At 36.6% G+C, this 18101-nt stretch overlaps 1 protein-coding gene across 3 annotated transcripts in view; it reads left to right on the forward strand.

Moving 5' to 3' along the window:
• Nucleotides 1-18101, forward strand: part of HTT (huntingtin) — an 84907-nt gene that overhangs the window by 34681 nt on the left and 32125 nt on the right. For all 3 annotated transcript variants that reach the window (XM_074587457.1, XM_074587458.1, XM_074587459.1), the window contains 17 exons: nucleotides 76-152; nucleotides 1137-1288; nucleotides 1680-1882; nucleotides 2707-2833; nucleotides 3537-3664; nucleotides 4360-4470; nucleotides 4990-5067; nucleotides 5723-5946; nucleotides 6544-6622; nucleotides 6759-6920; nucleotides 7864-7919; nucleotides 8734-8882; nucleotides 9544-9680; nucleotides 11756-11872; nucleotides 13727-13849; nucleotides 14385-14623; nucleotides 15839-15981. In XM_074587457.1, the coding sequence (XP_074443558.1) occupies nucleotides 76-152; nucleotides 1137-1288; nucleotides 1680-1882; nucleotides 2707-2833; nucleotides 3537-3664; nucleotides 4360-4470; nucleotides 4990-5067; nucleotides 5723-5946; nucleotides 6544-6622; nucleotides 6759-6920; nucleotides 7864-7919; nucleotides 8734-8882; nucleotides 9544-9680; nucleotides 11756-11872; nucleotides 13727-13849; nucleotides 14385-14623; nucleotides 15839-15981 (2305 nt within the window). The remainder of the gene's footprint in view (nucleotides 1-75; nucleotides 153-1136; nucleotides 1289-1679; nucleotides 1883-2706; nucleotides 2834-3536; nucleotides 3665-4359; nucleotides 4471-4989; nucleotides 5068-5722; nucleotides 5947-6543; nucleotides 6623-6758; nucleotides 6921-7863; nucleotides 7920-8733; nucleotides 8883-9543; nucleotides 9681-11755; nucleotides 11873-13726; nucleotides 13850-14384; nucleotides 14624-15838; nucleotides 15982-18101) is intronic.

Consider the following 18101-nt stretch of genomic DNA (forward strand, 5'->3'; position numbering starts at 1 on the left):
CTTAAGATACTTTGTTGTTGTTGCTAACTCTTCCAGTAATGAAACTGATGCAGTTATTGGTGTTAACGTTTTCAGTTTGGCTGCTGTGAAGCTTTGTGTCTTCTCTCCACAACATTTCCAGTCTGCACCTGGAGCATGGGGTGGCACTGTGGGTATGTCCCCTCATCTGTTATTCAAGATTCTGGAAGTCGTGTTTGTGAAACAGAATTACACTTACTTAGGTATCAGAAGTCCTGGTTTAGATATATACTGCTAAGCTTATCTTAGCACTTATTTAAGAACTTTATACAGAAGAGTGTAAGATCAGATTGTCACAGTGTTAAGTGTCAGTACTTTGTCATCTCTGGAACCACAGCGTATATAAGAACATCATCTTTTTCACCTTGGTCTCATGTTTATGTTGAAAAACAGCAGGTAAAGGAAGCTGGTTTATAATCGCTTTTATAACTATAGAAGTGTCAGGTGCATTTAAATTGCTCTCATTTGGCACACTGAATGGGAACAAGAAATGCGGTATCTATAATGCTTAAGTGTTTTGTAAGTACTATATGATAACCCCAAATTACTGGTTGGCAACTCTAAATCTTTGATCTTGCCTCAGATTATCAATGTGCTGTGCCATGTGAGCTGTAAAACTAGCTACTGAAGATGTGCACATGTAGAGCTGTTTGGTTTTTAAATAGGTTTAACATCATTTGTGTTGATTTTCTTCATTGCTGTCGTTGTTTCTCTACTTTTATTTTACTCTTCTCGTATCCTGAGACTCTATTGCAATAACACAGCTTATGTCTCCCACCCCTACCTTGCATATGTGCACAAGACTTTTCACTAGAGATAACCAGTATCATCCTGAACTATCAATTAAATACAGAATTCTTCAGTGTATCAGTAGATGTCACTAGCAGCTTTGATATTTGCCATTTAAAAAAAAAAAAAGTAACAGCTGTTCAAGAATACAAAGTATTGCCAGGTCTCAGCTGCAAATGTTTAAAGTCCTACTTGAGTGTTAAACGTGTATTTCTGTAGCGCTACTTTTTTTTAGATTAGCAGTCTGCTTAACTGTTAGATTTCTGAAGACTGTAAACTTACCAAAAGGGGGTAAAAAAAGTAATGACATTCCAAAATTAAACTTCTAGTGTTTCCCAGCCAAGTCCTTCAGATGAAGCTCAGAAAGGCTGCACCATTGGAATGGCCGGCATGGTCCTGTCTCTCCTTTCATCAGCATGGTTCCCACTGGACCTCTCTGCGCATCAGGATGCTTTGATTTTGACTGGAAACTTGCTTGCAGGTAGGGCAGAGCAAGAAAAGTAGGATTGTCCTGTTACCAATAGCATCAGAAGGCTTGTATCTCACCCTATTCTGATTGCATGAAACAAAATACTTGCAAGATTGAGCAGAAGAAATAAAGGAACTTCTTGCACTCAGGAGAAGATTTTGAAAAGTTTTAAAAGATACTGCTTCCAAGTTGTGAATTTCCTCCAGTTCCCAAAGGAAATGTGCAGTGTGCCTACTACAGGCTGGGTACAAAGAATTAACATTAATGCTCGTTTTGAAAATATAGGCTCACTTTTCCCTATTTGAATTTCTGCTCATAGAAATTATATGCTTCTAAAATTTTCCGATACTTATTTCCAAGTTTTTATCTTCTTTTTCTTTAAATAATGTGATTCCTATTGCAGCAAGTGCTCCCAAGTGCTTAAAGAATCCCTGGAGTGCTGAAGAAGATTCAAATCAAGGTGCCGCAAAGCAGGAGGAACCCTGGCCGGCTCTGGCAGATCGAACTCTTGTTACTTTAGTAGAACAGCTCTTTTCTCATCTGCTGAAGGTCATTAATATTTGTGCACATGTAATGGATGATGTTGCTCCTGGCCCAGCAGTAAAGGTATGTATAAAATTGTGTGACTTAAATACTGTTGTGATGCAGACCTCTTCAAGGGTCCATATATCAGAGTTGATACAGGTAAATATCTTATACTTTGATACTATGACTCTACTATGTGTAGGAATGCAAGTAACATGAAAAAACCACATGTATTATTCCATATAACAGGCTTTTGTTTAGTTCTGCAGCGTTTGTAATATTACCTTAAATTTTGAACCTTTTACTCCTGATGACTCCACTTGAAACATTAATTCAGTGGTGAGTGAATACAGTAAATGGAGTATTGGCTTGCATGTTCTGGCAAACATCTGTTGACTTTTGTGTTGGTTGGCTGGCTGTGATGCACTGAGCTCCTTTTGGTGCTTAAAAATAACTCTTCTATCTTTTGAATATCCAGAATATTTTGACTTCTGAAGCAACTTGTGTGAGGTACTTTGGGGTTTGGGGTTTTATTTTGAGACAACTACATTTAGTGTTTTTTAGTGACTGTTAAGGCAATGTTATTAGGATTAGTGATTTCTTCTTGTTTTAAAATAGTGAAAATATTTTTTGACACTCCTTTGACTAGAATCAAAACAAATTTTAGTTTGAGCACTAATTCCATGTCATTGGCTTATGCTGAAGTCGAGAAGAAAGTAGGGAATATATTAAGCTTCTTCCGTTTCACTCGGGAAATTCATGTCCTAAACCTGAGAGTTAAGACATTTAAATTTAACTGACAGGTCAAATAAAGGGGAATTTAAACAAAAGGTGAATATGCTTGTATTTGTGTAAAAGAAAAGATACTTGTGCATACAAATTAATAAAGCTTCTTTTAATTCCAGGCAGCGTTACCTTCTCTCACAAACCCACCTTCTCTTAGTCCAATTCGGAGGAAGGGGAAAGAGAGGGAATCTATCGAACAGGCATCTGTGCCAATGAGCCCTAAAAAGGGTGGTGAAACGAGTCCAGGTAAGCACACTTACTCCTATTAACTCTCCCACCTACCATCCCCACCTAAGTATGGTTATGGCACACAGAGAAGAAATAAATCTGAGTAGTTGGTTTTTGAAGTTTTAATTCAAACAGCTGGCAGACCTACTGTCAGTTCTTTTCAGCGCTGCATTGCAGGAAAGGCAGCTGTGGGTGGGCGCTTCTTTACTGTTTTGTTTTTTATGAAAATTAATTGTACTTTTCAGAAGCAAGGTGCTTCTGAATTCTTTTCGTCACTGTTTTTCTGAATGTACTCAGCTATTGGCTACAATTAAGAAGTAATTTTTGCATGTATTTTACTTAAAAGAAGTTTGAAAGTTGCTTTCCAACTTTTGGTAGGAGTGGCTTACATTGCTCTTGGAAACAAGATTCTGAATCTTGAAAACTTCTTTTTTTCTTAGTAATGAATGAAGGAAATGGGTGTTAATACTGTTTTGTAAATTGTACTTGCACTTCAATAAGAAGTCCTTGAGGTTAATTTCTCTTATCTCAGAGGGCTAGTTTCTTAGTATGCTAGTTCATTTTCTAGTTATACAGCGTGTGTTTTTGCAGTTTAAAATACGCATGCAGATTGAAAAAATCATGCTGTCTTATAATTAAGATATGGGAAATTATGTTGAGTATACATGTCGTGAGCACCCTAGACGAATTATGTTGTTCTAATCTATGATATATTTTTAAGCTACTAGGCAAACTGATTCCACTGGGCCTGCTCCAACAAGTAAATCATCTTCAGTAGGAAGCTTTTACCATCTTCCGTCATATCTGAAGTTATATGATGTCTTGAAAGCAACCCATGCTAATTATAAGGTACTGCATGATATCGTTTGGTTGAATTAGAATGTGGTGGGGTAACCAACTTTGTGTTTCTTTTAAGCATGGCTCTGCTTGTATCGAGACTCACTTGTTTGCCTGTGTAAACAGTTTATCCACTAAAAAAAAATAATCACTACCAATAAAAACAAAAAACAAGCAAACAAAAAGCCCTGATAGGTTTTGTCACACTGTTGCTTGTTTCTCTGCTGTCACTAATGTTGGTACCAAATGACCCTTCACTGGCTTGGCAATGCCGAAGGGATCCCAATACCTGTTCTCTCTGCAGTTTATTCCAGGATGGGTAAGCTTTTTCCTCATTGGTTCAGGTAATAGAAGATGCATTCCCTAGGGGCTTGGTTGTCTGATTTGTATGCTTCAGTGGTTGTATTCTTATTACATCTATCGTGTTTCTGAGAAACACGTTATCCCTTATCCATTACTTTTGAACAACCTAGGCCTTCCTGGATGCTGTAACTTCCTCAAGCTAGAAATTCCCTTTCTTAGTCAAAATGAAGTCCTACCTTTCCAGCAATTCATAAGGGAGTCTAAGCTGTCAGTGGTGCTGATTGAACTATGCTGAAATTTTAGGCAAAAGATCGTTTTGTGTCAGTACCCAATTCTTTCTGTAATTTTTATCTCCTTGTCAAGTACTTGTTAAGAAAAACTGTGGTTTTACTTTTTGGGACCAGGTTACTTTGGATCTCCAGAACAGCAATGAAAAGTTTGGAAGTTTCTTACGATCTGCCTTAGATGTTCTGTCTCAAATCTTGGAATTTGCTACACTTCAAGACATTGGAAAGGTATAAGATTTGTGTGTTTTTTCTTTTGTAGTAAAGTTGTCCAATATCTGTAGTTCTTAGTGGGAAAAAGCACATATCGTTCATTTTAAAGTTGGTACTGTTGAGACAGACAGTAGTCTTAGAAGCGTTCTGCTGCCACAATGTTGGGTAAAGTGCCAGAGCAGAGTTTCCAGGTTAAATTGCTGCTGTTGAAAACTGGAGTAATTTTTTTACTGTTTAATTTTCATGTGGAGATTTTTCTTTCTGTCAAAATGGTTTGCATTCAGTCATTTTTACTATATTAATATGTTTAAATATACTTGTGTTAAAATGTTAGAAGGCTTACTGCTCTCCTTCTCCTGTGTCTTTTTTCTCCTTAACTATGTGTTAGGCATTGTGGTATTTTAAGACTAGGAGGCAGATCTTGCAGTTTTATTTCTTTACATACTTCTACGACGTGTTATTGTCCAGTTTTCATAGTAATGCTCTATATAATGAAGGTGAATGCAATTAGGTGCACTTGATTTTCTGTTTTTCTAGTGTGTAGAAGAAATTTTGGGATACCTAAAATCATGTTTCAGCAGAGAACCAACAATGGCAACAGTTTGTGTACAGCAGGTAAGGAGATAAATTTTTGTATGTTACGGGAAGGTTGGGAAGGTTGTTCCTGATATCCTGTGGTTATCAGTTGGATACTAAGACTGGCCATTCTTTTAAGAGAAGCGGTGTGAGGAAACTGTAGCCCAGGTGGAGAAAGCAGAGCATGTTTTCTGTAATTTTCATGACTTGTTCTGAAACTTGATACCATCTGAATGGTACGGTTTCTTCTTGAACTGCTTTCAATTCAAAGAACTATTTTAGCTAATGCTCAGAAAACAAATTTTTTTCCTACCTTCCCAAATGTGTTCTGTAGCCATTTAACTACATCAAAAACCTGGAAAGCAAAGAACTGTGTTACTGATGGATTTCTTGCAGGTTTCCAGTTAAACGTTTGGCTTCAAGACATCAAAGTTTAATTTTGGTGGGAGGCGAGCTTTAGTAGACTGTTTGAGTTGTCAAATGAAAATAGCTTCAGTTGCAAAAACAACCATTTTTTTGGGGTGAGGTCTAGTTTGTTTCTTTTTTCCAGTTTTTTCTGTTTTCTTGTATTTGACTACATGATCCACAGTTTGCACTTTGACCTTTCCTGTTCAGTCCTTTAGGAGGATGAGGACTCAAGATTTTTTTCCTGAAACTTTAACTTTTTTTTTTTCCTTCCAATTTTCTTCTCTAGTTATTGAAAACATTGTTTGGGACAAATCTGGCTTCTCAGTACGATGGCTTGTCTTCAAACCCCAACAAGGCTCAAGGCAAAGCTCAACGTTTAGGTTCTTCCAGTTTGAGACCTGGTCTCTATCATTATTGCTTCATGGCACCATACACACACTTTACACAGGCCCTTGCTGATGCTAGTCTAAGGAACATGGTCCAGGCTGAGCAGGAACACGATGCTTCAGGGTAACTTTCCTCCCTTATGATATAATGTTAACGAGAATTAGAATCTTTTTATTGTTTTTCATAAATGCAGGTATCACAGGGGAGCTAAGTAACTTAAAGTTACAGTATTGTTTATTATTTTTTTCTTGTAGACTTAAACAGAGTAATTTGTCTTGATAGTGAGATCCTGAATGCAACACTACATTAATATCATTAACGTGTTTTCCAAATCAAAGCTAAATCATTAAAATGGATATCACTTTTTTAGTTTGTTTTTTTTTAAATGTAATAGTTTTCGATGCTTGTATTCAAAACTATTTCATTAATTTGCTAGGTATAGCAAATAGTCAGTAGCCTTAAAGGAAAGGCAGAAGGATAACTAAGCAAAGACCAGAAATTCTTTCTCTACAAGATGTTTGTTGTCCACAAATCTGTGTGATCTGATCCAAGTGTACTGTAGGTTGTCTCTATTGCTCTTTTGTTTTACTAAGATTCTTGAAGCAGTCAAGTAGATAAAGAAAAGTTGGCGTTGATAAAACAATATGCATCTAAGGAGAGTGTGTGTGTCTCTCCATTTTTTGTAATGTGTATGGGTATTTTTGTTTTTTCTTATAACAGATGGTTTGATGTGCTGCAAAAAGTTTCTACACAGCTGAAAACTAACATTACCAGTGCAGCAAAACATCGTGCTGATAAGGTACTTGTGTTTGTGTACTCCTGAAAGAGCTGTACCTTAGATTTAAAACTTTTTTTCCTCCTTTTAAAATGTAATTTGATTTTTGAATCAGAGACCTGTTCAGATATTAGATTACTTTAAAATCTCTCTATTACAGAATGCTATTCACAATCACATTCGTTTATTTGAACCCCTTGTCATAAAAGCATTGAAGCAATATACTACAACAACATCGGTACAGCTGCAGAGACAAGTTCTAGACTTGCTTGCTCAACTGGTTCAGCTACGAGTTAACTACTGTCTTCTGGATTCGGATCAGGTTGGTACCTCACCATTTTTGCAAATTTCTAATACAGGGATCTCACCAGTAGGCTTAATATTTACAGCAAAATGCTCGCAATAATCCATTAATTTACTATACATGCAAATAAAGACTTAAAGGAAGGTGAGACTCAATCACACACACACACCCCCAACCATAAAGAGCTTCAAATTTCTGTTTTTCTATTGCATATAAATTACTTTCTAAGCTCTGCAACAACTATTTCAGAACTGTTTATCAGATCAAATTCAGGAATAAGATGATGTGGGCAATGCAATCAGTGTTGTTGAGTAAAACTTTATTTACAAATAGAAATACTTTCTATCTATCTTGAGAGTATGGACTTCCATATGAGGGATAGTGAGCGTCATGGTTGACAACCATTATTTGATTTTAATGGTTGGGGGAAGCAAATACAGTACTCTGTTGTCCATATAAGCAGTAAATTTGTAACATAACATTTCAGTGTTCTGTTTACTACAGTATTTTTTTGATTTATAAAGTAGTATGAGTTGTAATATGTAACTTTCCTGTAAGTTCATGTGCAGAGAAATCTTTTCAGTGCATGAATGTTTTAGATTTTTATCTTGGTTTAGAGCTAGATTTTTGGTTGATGCTTAACTTCTTGACTGTAATGCCTCAAATAGTGTGTGTTACAGGAGTGAGAGAGAAAATTATACTTAAAAATATATAGACTAGGTAAAATGTGGCATAAGTTCATACAAACCATAATAAGCTCTAACATCAACAAGATTCTCAAGATTTTCTGTAACTGTAGAGGGAGTGCTTCATAACATTAGAATGAACTAATACATAAAAATGATTTTCAGTGTCTCTTTCCTTTCTCTCCTTCCAAAACACACCCTTTTATAACTGTCAAAATTATTTCAAATGGGAAGTAATGTCTTTGTATCTGTTGTACACTTTATTCTCTCTTCAGGTGTTTATTGGATTTGTGCTAAAGCAGTTTGAATACATTGAAGTAGGACAGTTCAGGTATGAAATTAGCAAAGATCCTTTGAACAGTGTGGGTTTACAGCTGTCTTATTGTGAAGCATGTACTGATTAGTTTTGCTGGTTATTTCTGCCGTATGAGAAAGGGAGAGTTACCTTCTGGGCAATGTGCTTGTACATTCTCTGGCTCCAGTGGTAGCCCTTTTAGACTATTTAGGTTCCATGTGTCTGAGGAAATCGGGAAATAGCATGGAAAAAAAAATATCTTGAGCTGTGTTGTGCTGTTTCTCCATTTGCTATTGTAGAATCATTCCTTTAGGACACACCGCCACCACACCACCACCCCTCAGCCCCTCCAGCTATGCTCTCAGGAATCAGCATTTCATTGCTAGGATTCAGTTACTGAAGTGAGAGCTACTTCCTGTTGTGGATTCAGTGTGAATCTGTTTGTATTCTGATCACTTGGTACATTTTGTATAGTACCTAATAGATCATAAGCAATGCAATGGAATTTTTGTTGTCAGCTTTTTCCAGTGTTTCTCACGCTTGAGTTTGTATGAAGACGTGAGTGGGTTTTTTTTGCTCTGTGGGTCTCCTACATAAATTCTCCAATGTGTATCATGTGCATTAGATGGTATGTTATAATATTAGTAACTGTGTCGTGATCAAAGCTTGAAACAAATCCCTTGGGGAAAAAAAAATGAAGTAAAGAACAGGGCACACAAATTACAGAAATACTGTATGAAAGCAGAACAACACAGTCTTAAAAAAACCCAAAGCTTACTGTAAAAAGATTCTCTTGTAGTGAACAGAGTTGTGCAATTCAAACTTGACACTTTTGGTTTTTTGTTTTCAGGGAGTCTGAAGCAATTATTCCTAACATCTTTTTTTTCCTGGTGTTGCTGTCTTATGAGCGGTATCATTCCAAACAGATAATCGGAATTCCCAAGATCATTCAGCTGTGTGATGGTATCATGGCCAGTGGGAGGAAAGCTGTTACACACGGTAATTAAAAAACAACAAAAAAAGGAACCAGTACTAATATTAGTGATAGTTCAGCAATAAAACCAGTCTTGAATACTAAGCTATAGAAAACTGTAATCATACTGATTGTTCCGGAAGACACTAGCTTTTAAATTTTTAGTACATGAAATAAGTCTCACTTAATTCCTTCGGGAATTTTATTGTACCCTACTAACACTACACCCCCATATTTTGCACTGTACATAACAGCAACAAAGCTTTTATTTGAAATTTTATTAGGTAATAAGTTCACATCATAGCAATACTTTAAAGGCTTTGATTTTAATTTTTAGTCCCCTTAACTTTCCCTCCACTTTCAGCTTTTAAGTAGAAGCATCTCTCGTACTTTCCAATGATTCTGCTGAAAAATACGTAATAAAAACATAAATTTTAGCTCTATGAGAATGGGCAAATGTGTCCATAATACACATTTTCTACTAGAAGTGAAAAGATAGGCATCACAAGTTTGGGTTTTTTTTTTTTGTTTTGGTTTGGGTTTTTTTCAGTTTTGGTGGGTTTTTTTAGGGATGGGTAAAATCTTTATTAAACTAAAGTACAGTCTACTTTGAGTAGCTGAACGATTAGAACAAGAAAACACTGCTCAAGAGTGACTTGTCTCATGCTAAAACAAATCTCATTGCAGCAATACCAGCTCTGCAACCTATTGTTCACGATCTCTTTGTGTTAAGAGGAGCAAATAAAGCTGATGCTGGAAAAGAGTTGGAAACACAAAAGGAGGTGGTAGTGTCAATGTTGCTGAGACTTATTCAGTATCATCAGGTAAGAGAGGACAACAAGGTATTCCTGTTTGTGGTCTTTAAAACGGTAACTTGCTTTGACTGCTAAAAATGCTTCAGGCAACATTAATGAAATTCTATACAAAACTTGAATGGCTGGAATCTGTGTATGATCTTTCTTCATAGAGAGTATGCAAAGATTTTGGAGGGTAGGGGAAAGCTTCTGCAATACAAATCAGTATTTCAAGTCAAATAACATGTCTGTGGGTTTTTATAGTCAAGGCTACGTAACAAAGCACTGAAAAACTCCAGTTAGGATATCATGATCTTGGTTGTGTTGCAGGTTGAATACACAGAAGGTTAGTAGAAGACTTGTAATAAATTGTGACTCAAGAAACATAAAAGAATGGGGGTAAGAGTAGAAGAGAGGACAGGGTTAAAAGTAGGAAACATGCTGCATAGAGATGATTTAGGTATTGCTGTACAATAGCAGCATTTCAATAACATTTTAAAATATGAATTATTTGAATAAGGTAACAAAACCGCTAGTTGGACAGTTGTTAGCACTTACTACTTTGCCCCAGACCTCATGGGCTTGGAAAACATGTTTCTGCTTTGTAGTAGTATAAGAATGACTTTCTTCAATACACTTTAAAAGAAAAACATAAAAGTAATTTTTAAGAGAAGTGACATAATTAACATGGGATTTTATTGCTTATTCAGGTGCTTAACAAACTTAATGTGCTTTTACTTTCATCATGTGAAAATGCGATTCTAGTGTATGCTAATATAAGCAATGTATTTTCTGAGAATAGTTGGAAAAAAAGACAGTGCATCTTGTCAAAATAATGTGCTAGAACTGCATGTTCAGGTTGGGGTAATTTTGTGTATCCACATTTTCTTTTGAATTTGTAGTTTTATAATCATTAAATGACTAATATAACTATATGAAATGACACTCGGTAGACACATGATGTGAAATAGTGAATAACTTTGTGTTACATAAGGTACTGTAATTGCTAGCACATCCCCTTCTGACACACTTAACCTATTAAAGACCACCCATGCACTGCTTCTCCCACACCATCCCATTTCTAGTTCTTATTCTGTCCTGTTGTGCTGGTGCAGTACGTATAAGCTAACCCCTGGGCAGCTCTGTTGTTCCCTGACTGCAGTGTTCTGCAAGTGGTGTCCTGTAATTCGAGAGGTTCTGAGAGCTGCAACCTTTAATTCTTTTCTTGTTAAAATTGTAGCTACTATCCATGGAGCTCCAGAGTTCAAGTTCATTCATCCCAGAATTGCTCCTCTTTAATGAGAAAGCTTTTTGGGAAGAAAGTCATCTGGTGATCTCTTTTCTTTTCTTTTTTTTTTTTTTTAAATTGGCTGCATTTCTGAATCTGAACTACTTGATTTATTTTTTTTAAAGTGCTCTGTTTAACTAGTTTTCTGAAACAAATTCTTCTGTCCCACTTCCCAGTCCATATACTAACATTCCTGCTTGCTGTGTCTTCGGCCTGTCTATCCTTGGAAGTGTGGTCTCTCTAATCCTCAGACTGATACCACATTCAGCTGCTAGAGTGATCCTTGGTATTGGTGTGCTCCATCGTATGCTCTCCTATACACTTTCATATAAAAGTAACATCTCAGGTGAATGAACTCCATAAAAATGTCTATTCTGTTTCCTTGGCCAAATTTAAACTTTGAGCTAGAGTAAAGAAAGAGTATGCAAGTGGGAAATTGCTCTTTTCCTTCCTCCCCTTTGTTGAGTATGTGATGCAGCATTTAGATTTACTATCCCTTCTCTAGTTGTTTGAGCAGTCTTTTGGCAAATGACATTTAAAAAGCTCCAAGAAAGCTTTTTTTTCTAGTTTATAAAAGTAACTGGAAAATTCTTAAAAAAAAAAAAAAAAAAAAAAAAAAAAAGTCACAACTAAGAACAAGCTTTTAACCTGAAAATAAGGGTTTAAAAATATTGTATGATTTCTCATGTTAGTTTTCTTTTCTTTTTGCCTTTTGGCAGATGGATGAAACAGTAAATATTTTTCCCACTATGGTATTACTTAAATGTTTCCTGTTAGTGTGGGTGTTTACTTGCATTCTTTTGGACTTTTCCCACAGGTGCTAGAAATGTTCATCTTAGTATTGCAACAGTGTCATAAAGAAAATGAAGACAAATGGAAAAGATTGTCCCGGCAAATAGCTGATATTATTCTCCCAATGCTTGCAAAACAACAGGTTGTTACATTAATTTTTTAATCTAGAACCATCTAAAATAATTGTTATAATATATATATCAATAATGGCTTTGGGTATTGTGATTTTTCTATATATATTTTTTTAATATGTGAAGACAGATTTTCTTGACAGTGTGGTTGCTGTAGCTGGAAAAACAATTACTGCAGGGTAAACTACGTCTTTTGAGCGATGAAGGTCATATTTAAGTGCATGATGTGTATATGCAGTGTCTTCAAGGTTGTTTCCAGATGAAGCTCATTGTTTGTCTCTTACATACATGATTATATCAGAGCACTTATTAAATAATGTGAAGGTTCTCCCATATTTATGGAATGTCAAAATTTATTTTTTTGTAACTGTAGTGTGTGCCTAGTTGCATTTTTTTCTTAGTGAGGAGAATGAAAAGACGTAGTCCAAAAGTGTTTTAATAGATCACGGAGTCATGGAATAGTTGAGGTTGAAACAGACCTCTAGGTATTGTCTTCCCCTCAAAGCAGGGTCTACTGGAGTAGATTGCTTAGGACCATGTTTAGTCAAGTTTTGCCAGTCTCCAAGGATGGTGTCTCCATAACCTCTCTGCGCAACCTCTTCCATGTCTGAGTATCCGCACAGATGGAAAACAAATAAATAAACAAATAAAAACATTTAAATGGAATTTCCCATGTTTCCTCTTGTGCCTGTTGGCTTTCATTCTGGTGCTGGACAGCACTGAAAAGATTCTGGCTCTTTCTTCTGTACTTGTGTCATCTCCTCCCCCTGCCTCCCCTGGTCAGATGCTTGTACACATTGATAATGATCCCCCTGTGCCTTTTCCAGGCTGAATAATCTCAGCTGCTCCTTGCATGGCAGGTGCTCCAAGCCTGTAACCATCTCTGTAGCTTTCTGCTCAGCCTCCCTCCAGTGTGTGCAAGTCTCTTTCACTGGACTGCACACTGGAGGTGGAGAGTAGACCCTCTGTATCTGGAAAGAAAAGAAGACTCCTTTTAGGAGAAAGACTTTTCAGTGCTACTCCCTAAACAACAGAGGACTTATCTTTGATACATCTTTCCTGGAATTAGAAATGCTTACTTCAAGAATAAAAGAGTAAAACTAGTGACATTATGCCCTTAGTGTTCTTGACTCCATGATGGAGGATCCCAACTCCCACTAGGAGATCTCATGGTTGGGGAGAGTGGGCAGTTATTGTGGATCAGACATCAGTTTTGAGCAAAGCTAAAATGCTGGCAAATTGAAATTGCCTTTGTTTTGTATGAATCTGTGGGCATGTTCAACTGTCAAATTATTTAGGCAAGATAGCATCATCCAGATTTTGAGTCCAGTCCTTTGCTTTTTACATTTGATTGTTTTATAATTTTTTAAAAAAACTGATCAAGAGAGGTGTCCTACCTCTGTAGCTGTAGTGTAATACCCTTGTAGCTGTTCACTTTTCTGATGATTGGGATTTTTTTTTCCTTATAGTTACCTGCTTAAGTGTATTCACAACCAGCTTTGTTCTCTATACATATACCTGGTAGGATGTGCAGGGGGAAGAAAAGTTTTTAAATTTTATGACAAGTCAGTCTTTTGGTCTCATTCCAAACATGGTGTATTTCTTGTAATAAAATATATAAGGTGTGTATATTGAATTTCATGTGATGGATTTATGTCTGTGTTCTCAAAACTCCTGTGTAGGAAGGCCTGCAAGGAAACTTTAATTTACTTTTCATAGCTTTTGGTTGCTCTGTATTTTGTACTGTAAAGGACAGCTTTATTATACATAGGTTGTCATAGAAATGTTTAAAACACAAAATGGTAATCTTGTGTTGCAGTTACCTTTAGTGGATAGTTATAAATTAGTTTTGTGTTCTTTTACAGATGCATATAGACTCTCATGATGCTCTAGGAGTATTGAACACTTTGTTTGAAATTTTGGCTCCTTCATCGCTTCGCCCTGTGGACATGCTTTTAAGGAGTATGTTTGTTACTCCTAAAACAATGGTAAGCAATTGTTTCCAGAGAAGAGAGAATCTGGTGTTTTCATGCAAAACAAAAGAGTATGTGTTTCTCTTTCTTGATTTGCAACGTGGTGTTCATGTACCTGCAGCAGATTTTAGCAAAGAATTGGTTAGAACTAATATGACTTACCAACTGGGAGCACTTTATGCAGGAACGTTCTGCTTATGGATTACTTGCCTTCATTTTGTATTTTGAGAATCAGGAACGTAGAGAAACATACTGTTATAATAAATTCTAGAATGCAGTTTGAGAGGTAAATCACATTTTTGTTACGCAAGTATTAGTACTGTTTTTATAGTTGAGAGGTTGTTTAACAGAGTGAACGTAAGCTTGACAGTTACCACAAGAATAGCGTTTTGGAAGACTTGAACATAAAAGTTATTTCCTGCTTGCTCCATTCTCAAAAGGATCTGATTTTATACAACACTTAATGAAAACGTTAATTTTTTTACTACATTCCTATGTTGTGTTGAATACCTTTGAAGTTAAATTGTCTTAATTTCTGTGTTTGTGTTAGGCATCAGTGAGCACTGTTCAGCTATGGATTTCTGGAATTTTAGCTATCCTTAGAGTTCTGATTTCACAGTCAACAGAAGACATCGTTCTGTCCCGTATACAAGAGCTTTCCTTCTCACCGTATTTGATTTCATGTCAAGCAATTAACAGACTGAGACGTGGAGAAAATAACTTATCCGCACCAGAGGATCGCACTGAGGTTAAACAGGCTAAATATCTGCCTGAAGAGACATTTTCTAGGTATGCTGTCTTCCGAATAACTTCAGGAAAAGATTAAGGTTTCTGAGAAATCCCATGTATATTGTGCCATGTATAGAAGTGTTATCCGCTAGGAATAAAGTCTGTTAATAAGTTGATATGAAAGATGTGTGTGGGGAGGAAGGAATGAGATGGACAGTAGAGGGAGGAGATGAACAGTTTGTAATAGGGACTTTAGACTGTTCTGATACCTGTTCTGGAGCCAAGTGAAGGACCTAATGGAGCTGTTAAAATGGGTGAATCTTGGACTTACTAAAATCAGGTCCAAAAACTTAACTGATTAACCCTTTCCTTCCTCTCTGTTTGGGGACTGAAAGATGAGTCATCCCCTTAGTACAAGCCCAGGTTCTGTACTAGAATCTTGGCAGCAGATAGGTTCAAATCTATTAAGTTAGTCCTGCTCTTTATTTCCTATTTTGTCTAGTTAGTTTCCTGTGCTGATGTCCTCAGAGTGACAAACTTCAGGCAAAAGAAGAGTGGAGAGATGGTGATGGTATCATGTTGACATGTTTGTCATCAAGGCATAATGTTTTAATCTGGTGGGAAGCATTTGAAATAGATATTTGTTTAAGAAAATAAGAACTTTTTACTCAAATATGGAGATTCAGATAGAAATAAAATGTTGTGTTTTATCCACCCTCACAGTGAGCTGAATGATGGGTAGAGGGAAAAGGGGCTTCTGGACTCCCTTAACGTAACCTTATGTCCAACAGGAGTTGAGGAATGATAATGGCCAGGACCAAGGATGGCTTTCCTCAAATGCCCTTTTTTAGTGGTTGTTTTGATCTTTTATCCCTGGCTGGAGATTTGATATTGGAACCTATGTGGTAGAGTGTGGATAGATGAGGCTGTAAACAGCTGAGTTACTGTGACTTGCTGAGTTATCACTCCTCAGCTGAGCTGTGGTAACTGTCACGGTGTGTTTTAGCTCATTGCAAATCACTATAAAGACACTTTAGTATTTTGAATGCTAAGTGAGGTGGGCTGGTGTATGCATGTTATCATGACTTTAGCTGATGAGTATTATCATATTTGTTTTAGGTTAACCTGTCCTGTAGCGTTTAATTTAGGATGAATGGACAAGGACTTCCTATTTTAATTTTTCAGACTTACTGAGTTCCATGGGCAAATCTTATCTTATTCTGAGAGGTGTTGCATTGATAGTTCTTCTGTTGATCGCTTATGTGCTTTTTCAAGGTTCTTATTACAACTGGTTGGCATTCTACTGGAAGATATTGTTACCAAACAATTGAAAGTGGACATGAATGAGCAGCAACATACTTTCTACTGCCAGGAGCTGGGCACGCTGCTTATGTGTTTAATACATATCTTCAAATCAGGTAATACTTCAAACAATGCCTTGTGTTGTAGCATGCAGTGGCAGGGTGGTTTTTCAATAATTGTTGAATGCATTGAACTACTGAGAAGGAACATGTAGGTGCTGAAGACATTCTATCCTACTCAGTATAAAGGACCTCCCCAACTTTGCGCTCATGCATGCAGGGCACATTTTTCACATTTCTTCTGTCTATGTGGAACAAAATGTAACTAATGACTCTTTATCTCTCCTTTTAACTGTCTAAAATTTTCCAGTCCAAAAATGCAAAGTGTTCCAGATTTGGGGCATGGGTATTTCTCATGTTTTTTTTCTCAATTTGGAGGTTGATAGGTATGTCCAGGCTTAAAGTACTTGAGTTACAAATCACTAGTTTAGAATCATTACAAGGTAGGTTACTGTTCTTTGTCATAATTAATAAAAAATACCAAAAAAACACCGACCAAAACAACCAACCAACCAAAACTAAAAACCAGAAAAGTAGGAAAGGCAGTACTGTTCCAGCTAGCTGGTCTTGAGCTCCTTTCTTCAGGTTTGGGAATTCTGCCTTACGTGTCTCCTGCTAAATATCCAGTGTCTGGCCCTCTGGTAATTCCTTAGTCCTTACCCTGATTCCTTAGTTTTATTTTCCTAATAGTGGCGCTATCATCGCTTTCTTTTATTCTTTCTTTACTGTGACTGTCCTTTTTGCCTTCTGATTTTCATCCTGCAACTGAAATCCAACCTTGGATTATAGTAATTGGCTGCAATTTAAAAAGTCTTGGCACAAGTCTCTGGTTCTTCATAGACTTCCTTACAGATACGAGACAAGGAACTTTGCATTCCATGGCCTTGGCTGTAAAATGGGAGTTACAGTACTTCATTACTTAGCGTGTGCAAATAACAAAGAAGTGCATACAGAATACTATTGTTAGATATTTAACATGATCGTGTGCTCCATTGTATCCCCAAAACCTCCAATATTTTTTTCTTTTTAAGCTCTTCCTACAGACTTCAGTTAAAGTCCTTTCTTGAGAAAAAACCTTAGCTCTGTTCCTGTCATTGCTACTAGCTGCTTCTTGCAAACATAAGTATCGTAGGTGTAGACTTAAAATAAATAAAGTGCTGATGGAAGTTTTCTGGTCTTCAACTGGTTCTCAATCAAAGCTCAAAGCTTCTGCACTGCCTTGATTCAACTTCAGTAGCTTTACTACTCCTAGTCTTCAGTCACAGTAACATGTAGAAAAGTGAATGGCAAACCAGTTGAATTATGTTGTGAGAGTTTGTGCAGATGTGGTGGGTGATATTTTATGTTTTGACTTGTCATAAGAGAGCTTTGGTTTAAGAAAAGTCCTCCAAACTCCAGGATTGTGTGTGAAGAGGCACAAAATATGATGATAATTACCAGAGCCTTCCTTTGATCTTTGTTTTAATTTCTGTTATACTTGAAACAAATATTATAACAAATAGCTTATACCAAGGTGATTTGGAGTAAGTAATTAAATGGTGTCAAGCCAGGACCAATGAAATCAGAAAATCAAGCTGGTGACTGAAATCAGGGAAGTGGGTTTTTCCACGTGGGAGCTGGGGATAATGGAAAGGGAAGGCTCAGCTACTTCTGCTGCAGCAACTGGCTTCCAAGCTGCACTGTGCGTCTTGCCAGGAACTATGTAGGCATTTTAATGCAAAATTAAAATGAAATATTAAAATACTCATGCGGAGCACTGGGGTATGTGTATTGCGTCATGTCTATTAATGAATTTAATGTAATATTACAAAACAACTCTAAGTACCAGTAGCAATGTGGTTACCTTACATGGTGTAACATAAGGAAAGTTGTTCAGAAATCTGGGCTGTATTTTTATGTCATAGCATTTTCTTTCAGGTTTAGGCTTAGGTTAGTTAATTAGTTTAGGTACTAAGTGCCTGGTCTTGTAATACTTTTGTTGGGTTAAAACCTCTATATTTTTTTTCTCCCTAAGTTATATTCTCCTAATTACAGGTGCAGCTTATAGCGACTTGAGCCTGGGAACACAGGGAACACACTATTCTACTTGGATGTTTTGTCTTCTCACCCATTATAGACAGCATTGCTGTCTCCTGTGTATTCAACATAGGAAGTAACCAGATTAGAAATGAACATTT

The sequence above is a fragment of the Larus michahellis genome, chromosome 5 (assembly GCF_964199755.1).
Source record: "Larus michahellis chromosome 5, bLarMic1.1, whole genome shotgun sequence".
NCBI lineage: Eukaryota > Metazoa > Chordata > Aves > Charadriiformes > Laridae > Larus > Larus michahellis.